The sequence below is a fragment of the Rhineura floridana genome, chromosome 17 (genome assembly GCF_030035675.1).
Source record: "Rhineura floridana isolate rRhiFlo1 chromosome 17, rRhiFlo1.hap2, whole genome shotgun sequence".
NCBI lineage: Eukaryota > Metazoa > Chordata > Lepidosauria > Squamata > Rhineuridae > Rhineura > Rhineura floridana.
Genome location: NC_084496.1, coordinates 20,755,916 through 20,765,895, shown reverse-complemented (window position 1 = coordinate 20,765,895; position 9,980 = coordinate 20,755,916). Strand labels below are relative to the sequence as shown.

Sequence of the window (9,980 nt, the reverse complement as noted above, 5' to 3'; positions counted from 1 at the left end):
CGCTTCTGTTCAGTAGGTCAGTTCAGCCAAGGGTTAAAATCCTGCAGCTTTCTGGTCACAGTATCTCGTGTCAGCCAAACTCATAGTTTTATTTGCTTGCTGGAGAGTGGGGTTATAACAGGCATTTCTACAAGCAACTAATGCAGCAATTCCCTTCAATTATAAGTAAAGAAAGCAAAAACAAATATTCTGTAAAGTATTTTAGTTTCTGTTGGTATAAACCATCTCTAATATTTATCTAAAGGTTAAAAATACTGAGGAACATCCTGCTACTTATCCAGAGTGCACAAGGCAGTGAATGTTGCAAGGATTGGATTTCTGTCTTGTCTTATCAGAAGCATGGCCTTTGCTAAGGAACACAAAGTAATTTGGTGGGAATAAATTGCATCAAAGCAACATACATGTGGCTATGAAAAATTCTGCTTTCAACAACTTTTGAAACAGGTTTTTGAATCTGGAGGAGGGAGAGTATACATGCATTTGGTATTAGAGAGCTCCTAAAATTGAATGGGAGATGGAGGCTGGTTCTACTGCTGTCAGGCAAGGGTGTTGCTATTCCTTTTGTATTGGAAACCAAATTCAGAGAGATTGCAGCATGAACAGAATACACATATTTCCTCTCTAATATTGGCTATTTCAATAGCAGTTAACAAGGCAGGTCTATCTATGGAGGAAGCTGCTTTGTGCACTCCCCCCCCCCTGTATTAACTCTCCAGCAAAACCAACTTTTTGACAGATGTGGTAGTGGGTTACCAGTAGTTTCCACCCAGCGCCTGCTCTGAGCTTAACATGCACAAATACTGTTAGGCTGCCCTCATTAGGAACAAAAGTGGGGATGGTTTCTCCAGTCCTGTCTGAAAAGGTAGTAAATGAAGTTGGGCAACGCATGCACAAACAAGCCTGCACTCCCTTGGCTCCTCACCCTGGCATAAAGATTTAGACTGCAGCCACTTATATTGTTTAGGAGGTTGGTATTAGATACAATAGAACTCCTTCATCCTCTTCCCCAACACATGTTCATGACAACCTAGGCAAGAGGAAATTAAGAATAGTAAGCTGTCAGTTGCTGTTGTCTTGTGGACAAGCCCCAATAAAACAAATGGTGCGGTGGAAGAGTGCAGTTCTTGTTCATTTCAACAAGCAGGAGACATTCCGTGTGGTATAACTCCTTGCAGTTAAAGCTCTTCAGGCTGGGGCCAAGAAAGCTTTTAAGTGGTGGCAGCGGCTCTTCAGACGCCATCAATGATCTGCAAGCAGCACAAGCCTGGATCCAATTTTTCACCCAAGGGAGAGAGATGCAAGTAAGAAGTCCCCAAAGTTCACGCTTCCCACAAACCCTAGACACAGTAACTGGTAGCTTCTACTATTTCAAGTGGGGCTAAGAATCCTTGGCTTTCCTCTCCTTTCGGGCTCTAGATGCCATAAATATGAAGAACAGCCTAGGACACAGCGTTCGCAGGTACACTGCCAGAGAAGGTGTGAAGCCAGCAACCAGCACCTCCTTTTTCTTCTCCCCAACAGCGTTGAGAATCACCTGAGCCACCTCTGCAGCTGCCTTGCCTGCAGTGGTTGTCTTGTCCATCACTGAAAAGAATAAGTAGTAATTATCTCTAGTGACAGGGAATGCTCTGCTACAACAGGCAAATGCCTCACTCAGGCTTCTTTCCTGATGGATCTATGAGGCTCAGGATTGCAGAGTCTCTCTCAAGTCTACAAACTAAGCATGGTATGTGTGAGTAAGGGAGGTATCCTTACAGATAAACACCGGCCATTAAAGCATCAATACACCAACTCCAATAAATCATTGCTATTTTTTATATCGGACTTTCTGAGTCAAAGCCAAGATTTAAGGGCTTGGGGGGGTTCTCTGTCCCCTCTATGCAGTGTTGCCCCTTGTATAGCAGCAAATATGCATGGAGAAAGTAGATGATTTCCCCCCCTCTTGTAACACTAGAAGTGGGGCCATCCAACGAAGGAAAGTACTTCTTCACGCAGCACATAGTTAAACTATGGAATTCACTCCCGTAGGAGGCAGTGATGGCCACACAAGTTTGATGGTTTTAAAAGAGGATTAGAGAAATACATGATGGTTATGCTTTCCCTCCATAGGTGGAGGCACCATGCTTCTGAATACCAGTTGCTGGAAACCACGGAGGGAAGAGTGCTCTTGTGCTTAGGTTCTCCTTACGGGCTTCCCTTGGGCATCTGGTTGTCCAAGGGGAGAACAGGATGCTGGACTAGATGGGCCATTGGCCTGATCCAGCAAGCTCTTATGTTCTTAAGCACACATAAATTACAAAAGCTAGTCCTCACCTCCATATTGGGATCCGTCTGCTGTTACAGCATTAAGCGAGAGATTTGTCTGAATGTAGCCAGGACTCACAACAGTAACATCGATACCATACTGCTCCACTTCTGCTCGCAGGCAGTCAAAAAAGGCTTGTGTGGCATGCTTAGAGGCAGCATCTGGAAAAACCAAAGGTGGAACAGGCTCAGTTAGTTGCTAATCCACTGTTTCCCAGCCAAACTGCTTAATCTCTTTGTGCATGGGGCATGTAACAACAGCTATTGGTAACAGCAACAAAATGCAGCCTATTCCAAGGAAGTATTCCTTTGCGGGGGCAAGCAACAAGGATGACTATCAGACTGTCACTGTCAGGAGTGCCTGGACCCTTGGTCCAGCACAATATTGGTATATTTTAATAGCATGGCAGCTGTTGAACTGCTTCTTATTAAATGAAAATTTGAAGGATGTTAAAAGGACTTTGAATTCTGAAAGCCAAATCATTAACTGACATAGCTCTTTATTGCAGAAAGGTATCTGCAGTTATCGTAATTGTGTGAAGGACTTTGTTTTAGAGATGGGAAACTGAGTAACTTGCCCAACCCACCCAGTGAGCCAATGGCTAAAGTGAGAATTTTTTGACACTAGTCCAGTTCTAGCATGCTCTTTCCTAAATTGCTAAATGTGTGTAGCCAAGAGCATTTGAACATGGTGTTTTTCACAAATAATGTATAGCATTACCCTGTTCCTCTCACAATTTCCAATTCTAGAATCAGATGGCTTGCATTTCTATACATACCAAGACCTTCCAAGTCTTAAAATTAGATAGCATGAATACTAGTCACATTTAGTGCTGAAAACAGAACAGGAACTACTCTTCCCAAAGCTTGAGGTTCATCTAAGCTAGAAAATCTGCATGCAAGCCTAGATGAAGGCTTCCCCTCTGCTAAACTCTCTATGTGCAATGTCTGGGACCATATTCTGTAAGCTGAATGTTTCCTGCATGATGGCGGTTCCAAAACCATCAGTAAGTAGATGGTATCAGCGCTCAGCTCAGAGCTGCAGCCAATTCCACTTGGTAAAGGAAGTACTTACATGCTGAGCGAAAAGGAATGCCAATTTTGCCTTGAACGCTGCTGATAGCCACAATGTGGCCTTGTCTCCTCTTGATCATGGAAGGCAGAATTGCTATAGAGAGAAGGGGGAGTGAGGGAGAGAGAATGAGAATGCCATCCCACAATATTGTCATGAGACCTAGTGCTGCCTTTCCCATCCTTTGGGTCCCCAGATGTTGCTGGACTACAGTTCATATTATTCCTGACCATTGGCCAGGCTGGCTGGGTCTGATGGGAGTTGTAGTCCAGCAACATCTGGGGACCCAAAGGATGGGAAAGGCTGATCTAATGTGCGCTTGGATTCTGAGAGATCTAGGTTTCTTCCTCCTAGCTAGAATTAAATGCCAGTATCATTTTCCATTCTTTGTCCCTCAATCCTGAAAACCGGAGTTCGTGGAAATTAACCAATGCAAATATTCTTAATTTGCATAATTGACTGGTATTCATAGTTCTCAAGAAAACCATACGCCAGCAGACCTCAAAGTTGTAATATGTAAAGAAAGACAGAGCCAAAATAATAACATTAGGTTCTAAAAGTTGACCTTGCAGTTACTGCTTATCCAAGGCAGAGAGGCTCTCACCCTGATCCTGAACACATTTCTTTGGAATAAAGTTCCACTTATTTCAGTGAAAAAGAAGTCTTGAATTAAAAATAGGCTGCAGATGCAGACTGGAGTGAGGGGCGGCTGGGCACAATTTTGGCTTGAGGTACAGAAGCTCAACAATGAAAGGATAAATGAAATTATTGAATCCCTATATAATAAAGGCCATAAACCAGGAATGCAAGACCAAAAGAGTTAAAGGGCCAACTTCTCCACCGAGCAGATGATATGGAGCTTCATATATAATTTTCTACCAAGTAATACCAAATTCCACCTAATTTAAAACATCCACTTCCCCAGACTTCTCTTTTAGATGTCTTCTGCAAGTCTTTCACCCCCTAGAGTTTATTCCAGGCAGAGAAATGCTGCAAGGGCAGAGGGAGAGAGAGATCAACAGTCCAAAGTGCACCCTTTGATGGCTGCCTGCTTCACTTCCCCAGTATGAGTAATAATGACACTGCAAGTTCTCCAGCGCAAGAAGAGACTAAAATGGCAAGCCTGGACCATTTTCAGGACGAAGTTGTGTGGTGTGTGGTAAGGGTCTCATGGATCAAACTGGGGATTCCAGAGCTGGTGGTGGGAAAGAGCCTGATCAACACAACTCACCGTGACATTAGCAGCCCTACAGTCAGCTCTCCGCACATTTACTGTGTCACTTGGGTGCCCTACATAGCATCTAGCACACTGCAGAGATGCAGCTGCTGCATGAAATGTTAGTATGTATGAAGAAAAATGAGTTTGTTTTACCTTTTGTCAAAACGACTGGGCCAAAGTAATTGGTTTCCATCACTTTCCTGTCCACCTCCACTACAGTGTCCACAATGGTGCCACGGTAACTGATCCCAGCATTGTTGATCAAGATGTCCACGTGATCAGCACACTTTAAAATCTCCTCAGCAGCCCTAATGACTGCTTTAGTGTCAGAGAGGTCAAAGATCACAGTGTGATGTTTATGGGGCTGTTAAAACAAAAAGTAGTCAATTGCATCTGAAACTGCTCAGCCATATGGTTCAACCGAGCAGCCTTAGCCCAAACCACGCTGGCTTAGCTTATCTTCTCTCGGACAGTGATACTGTGAGGATACAATGGCGTTATTACATATGTGTCACTGGCCTTCATGAAACCAGTAAAGAGCAAGACCGTGATTTTTTGCCCTCTCTCATCATGCTAGAATTTAGGGCAACTGACCTGATAGGCAGTAGGATAAGAACATAAGAAGGCCATAAGCAATACATAAAGGGCAACACTATTCGTCCACTCGTGTTCCCCAGCAACTTGTATTCGGAGGCAGACAGACGCTGATACTGGAGGAATTTGGACAATCAAATGCAAGCACTTTTTCATAAACACGTAGCTGGCTCGGGATTCACTCCCAGGGCAGGTAGAAGTGGCCACTGGCTTATATAGCTTTCAATAGTGGCGCTTCCAGGTTTTTTTGAGGGGGCGGGAGGACTGGGCAAGACGCTGCCAGTGGGTCCCTCTCCCTGAGAAGAATGTAAACATAAGATCAGGCCAAAGGCCCATCTAATCTAACAATCTGTTCTCACAGAGGCCAACCAGATGCCTGTGGGAAGCCTGCAAGCAGAATCTGAGCACAGTGCTCTCCTCACTTGCGATTCCCATTAAGTGTTATTCAGAGGCGTGCTGTCTCCAACAGTGGAGACAGAACATAGCCAGGGTGGCTAGTCGCTGCTGATAATCTTTTCCTCAATGAAGGTCACCTCCCTGCTGCCCATTCGCTTGCTTGCTTGCTTCTCCCTCAAGGCCCGATGGCCGTCACACACACACACCCTGAGAGAGATCGAGGGCAAGGCTTGGGGAGGGTTGATGTGCCTTCTCCTTGCTCCTCTCATTGCTTGCATGCTCAAAGTCCAGAGGAGGAGGGGGCGACAGCAGCAAGGCCAGGAGGCTCTGGGGATTGGTCCCCTCCTGGGACATGGGCCTCAGCAATTGCCCAATAATGCCAAGCCCTGTTGCTGGCCCTGGCTTTAAAAGGAGACTATGTAACTTTGTGAAGGTAGCACCAGCTAACAACTGCTATATTCAGAGCTCCAAGCTGTGCTGCCCCTTGTTTGCCTAGCTCCGGGGCAAAGGACTTTCATGGGAGCATTCTAGACAGGAAAGGATGCATAAATTTCATACTATGCAGAAGGATTCAGTCTTGTTTAAATGGATGTCTGCAATTCCATGAACGTCAATATTCACGTGTTACTACCGACAAACATAGCCTTTACTAATAACATGAGTGCCAAATTCACTGGAGTACGTTCCGCTCATTAAGACATCCAAACTTGGTGCAGATATAAAATTCCTAGTCTTTTCAGTTTCATCCATGCTGTGGTAGAAATATTCGTTTCATGAGAGAATTCATTCCGGATCTCTTTCTGTCAAGTTTCAGTCTGAGGAGCCAGTGATGAAAGCAGCTTTATAAATTCATCCGTTTGGTGAGAGGGGTGGCCCACCTGTGGTCCTCATCATCTCTGACCTTTGGCTTTCCTGACTAGGATTGATAGGAGTTGGGAGCCCAAAAATATCTGGAGGGCCATGCTACAAAATAAAGTAAGAAATAGCAAAAATTGGCCCTCCAGATGTTGCTGAACTACAACTCCCATCAGTTCGAGCAAGCAGGGCCAATGGCCAGGAACGATGGGAGTTGTAGTTCAGAAATGTCAAAGATTCCTCACACCTGTGCTACATCATGCTACTGCTGTTACCTTGGTATTTTTAAAATTATTATTGTTATTATTATTTATTTAATTTGTATCCTGCCTTTCCTCCCAGCAGGAGCCCAGGACGGCAAACAAGGCACTAAAAACACTTTAAAACATCATAAAAACAAATCTTAAAATACATTAGGACAAAACAGTGTTAAAAACATTACAAAAAATAAATTGTTTCCTATCTTACTGCCACCTGTTACTGTGCATGCACATGCTCACATACTGGAAGCAATCTTACACTGAGTCAGATCAATGATCCTACAAGAGCAGGATCATCATCTCCAACCGGTGGTGGCTCTCTAAGGTTTCAGGCAGAGGTCTCCTCCACCCCTGCTTGGCAACGTATTTACCCCCCAAAACTATTATTTTATTTAATATTTATTATATTCATATCCCACCATTCCTCCAAGGAGCTCAAGGTGTTCTCCATAGTTCCCCCCTTATTTAATCCCCACAACAACGCTGTGAGGAAGGTTAGGCTGAGAGGCAGTGACTGGCCCAAGGTCACCCAGTGAGCTTCACTGCCAACTGGGGATTCAAAGGCACATCAGTCTGGCTCTCTAGAGACAGCAGGGATTGAAACCCAAGACCTTCAGCGTGAAAAATACCACTGAGCTACAGTCCCTCCACATCAGTGCCCGTCTTTCCTTCCCTTACCCACGCTTACATTCTTTGAGTGGACAGCAGCAGTAGAGAGCTCCTGGAGAAGGTCTTGAAGCCTCTCTCCGTTCCTTCCACACAGCACTAGTTTTGACCCAGCAGCATGGAAAGCCTTGGCACATTCTTGGCAGAAAAGAAACAAAGCAAACAAAGAAAATGCCATAAATTCCCAAGAGCATCATGCCCTTATACATATTTATGGTGTGAGTGCACTGTCTGCTCTTCGGGTCACTGTACCTCTGAAAGGAGACCATAGAGCTGGCAGCAAAGAAAATAGCAACCAAAATGATCAGGATTAGTTTGGGACCGATTTAGTTTAGAAAAAAGAACAAAGACATTATTGAGATCTATAAAATTAAGCATATTGTGGGAAATTGGATTGAAGTATCCCCCCTGGCAAAAACAATTCTGAAACCCAGTTTCAACCAATGAAGCAGAATGGGGGAGATTCAGGACAGGCTAAAAGAAGTCCTGCTATGCCACAGAGTGCAGCAGGGCTCCTCTAATGCTTCCTAGTGGATGCGGTGGTGAGGGATTGGAGGAGGATGAGCATCATTTCGGTGATCCAATCACAGGGGTGGGGAACCTGTGGCCCTCCAGATGCTGTTAGACTGCAACTCCCATCATTCCAGGCCATTAGTCATGCTAGCTGGGGCTTAGGGGAGTTGTTGTCAAGCAATATCAGGAGGGCCACAGGTTACCCACCCGACATTCCAGAACTAGCATTCATGCAATTTTTAAAAATCGCTATAGACATGTATTTTGGTATACATCTGAAGCTTTATTTGCCTCAGTCCAATTTTGAATTTAATTTCTTGATTCAAAGGCTGGTATATCAAGTGCGGGGAACCTTTGCTCTCCAGATGTTGGTGAACTACAACTCTCATCACCCCGGCCCTTGGCCATGCCTGCTCAGCAGGGGTTAGGACAGGAGTCTTCCTGGTAGAAGCCCAATGCTCTGTCCACAGCACTAGAGAGACGCTACTGCAGAACACAATTCTCCTGTGCCTTCCATGTGTGTGGGACAGTCTTATTCCTGCATGTCTGCTACATCAGGTCATATTTACAACCATCTCTGGCCCTACGATCGATGGGGGTGGGGGCTCAAGGTGGTGCTGCCGCCACTGGCTGCTGCCAAAGTTGGCTCTGTCCTGCGGCAGGGCTTTCTCAGTGGCTGTTCCCTGCCTAAGGAATGCCCTCCCTGGCAGGCATCTATCTCTCTTATTGTTACACCTTTGGGAGGAATTTTAAAACATTCCTATTTACCCAGGTGATGGCTGAAGGGCACTATTCCTGGCAACCTTCAAAACAATTAGCTGGGAGGGTATGCAATTGTTAAATGTTCTTTTTTTAAAATTGTGTGATTTTAAATTTTTGGTGTTTGCTGCCCTAGTCCCCTTCAAGAACAAGGGCAGGATGCCAATTTAATAAATACTAATAATAATTCATACAGAAAGTTATCATCACTCGACCTCTAGCACAAGACTAAGCACCCTGAAAATGTATAGCTGTTGATGCTGCAAATTAAACTTTAAAAACGTCTCAGGTCCTTATTTCATGGATAGGTAAACTCTATTAAAGCTTGGAAGGGCTTTCTTTTAAAACAAACATTCATTTTTCATCATCAAAATCTTATTTGGATGCCCCTTTTCCACACACAAAAATGTGCTTAAAGTGGTTTACAACAAAGGGAACAGCAATATAACTCAAAATTAACAATTGCAAGAACAATTTCATAACAACAAGAATAATAAAACAGAAACTATAACAGCAAACAAAACAAACTTTTCAATACTATAAGTGGAACAACATTACATCTCCTGGCAACAGCAAAAATAAGAAGGGAGGAGTTTGACAGCTTTTCTTTGGTCCTAGAAACACCTTTCCCATTATGTGATCCGCAGTCCCTCCAAAGAGTTGTCCCCCTCCTAATTTAATCTCCACAACTACTCTGCAAGGTAGGTTAGGCTGAGAGACAGCGACTGGCCCCCAGGTTACCCAGTGAGCTTCATGGTTGAGCAGGGATTTGAACCCTGGTCTCCCAGGTCCCAGTCCAACACTCTAGCCACTACACCATTATGTCAATGACATGGTGTAGAATACTACCGCAAAAGGACACTTGTCTGGAGGGGGCCTCTGTTACCCTGACTTTTAAACAGAGCTTAAAACAGATTTAGCTGAGTAATTCCTCCTCCCACAGATACTAGTGCTTTCATCTTTCCTATCACATGTTATTCCACCTCCACATGTGACAAGATAGAGGCACAGCTCCTCTCTTGGATGATGAGGGGGTATTTTGTGAAGATGGGCCTGTGGCCACATTTTGAACACGTGTGTCATAATGAATAAATAGCCCTCGGGAAAAGAGGTGACCTTAACGCAGCTTCTGCGTCTCAAAGGAAACAAATTCATGACCTACTTGCGATGATGTAAAAAAAGATGATCATTAAAATAAAATTAAAACAAAAGAATGAGGGCTCCCAAGTTGTAATGTACACTTTTTCCACCTCTGACACTCTGAAACCTTGGTGTAATCTTGAATTCTTCCCCCGCCCCAACATAGCCTCTCATGTTCTAAAATCTTGTCACTTTCGTCTTT

The 9,980-nt window shown here is 44.3% G+C and overlaps 1 protein-coding gene across 3 annotated transcripts in view; it reads right to left on the bottom strand.

The window, feature by feature from the left end:
• Nucleotides 1-187: 187 nt before the first annotated feature.
• The window catches only part of DHRS7B (dehydrogenase/reductase 7B), a 28,797-nt gene continuing 19,004 nt past the window's right edge, over nt 188-9,980 (bottom strand). For all 3 annotated transcript variants that reach the window (XM_061599208.1, XM_061599209.1, XM_061599207.1), the window contains exons 3-7: nt 7,389-7,504; nt 4,749-4,959; nt 3,380-3,472; nt 2,314-2,466; nt 188-1,584 (exon numbers count right to left, since the gene is read on the bottom strand). In XM_061599208.1, the coding sequence (XP_061455192.1) occupies nt 1,379-1,584; nt 2,314-2,466; nt 3,380-3,472; nt 4,749-4,959; nt 7,389-7,504 (779 nt within the window). In that variant the 3' untranslated portion in view covers nt 188-1,378. The remainder of the gene's footprint in view (nt 1,585-2,313; nt 2,467-3,379; nt 3,473-4,748; nt 4,960-7,388; nt 7,505-9,980) is intronic.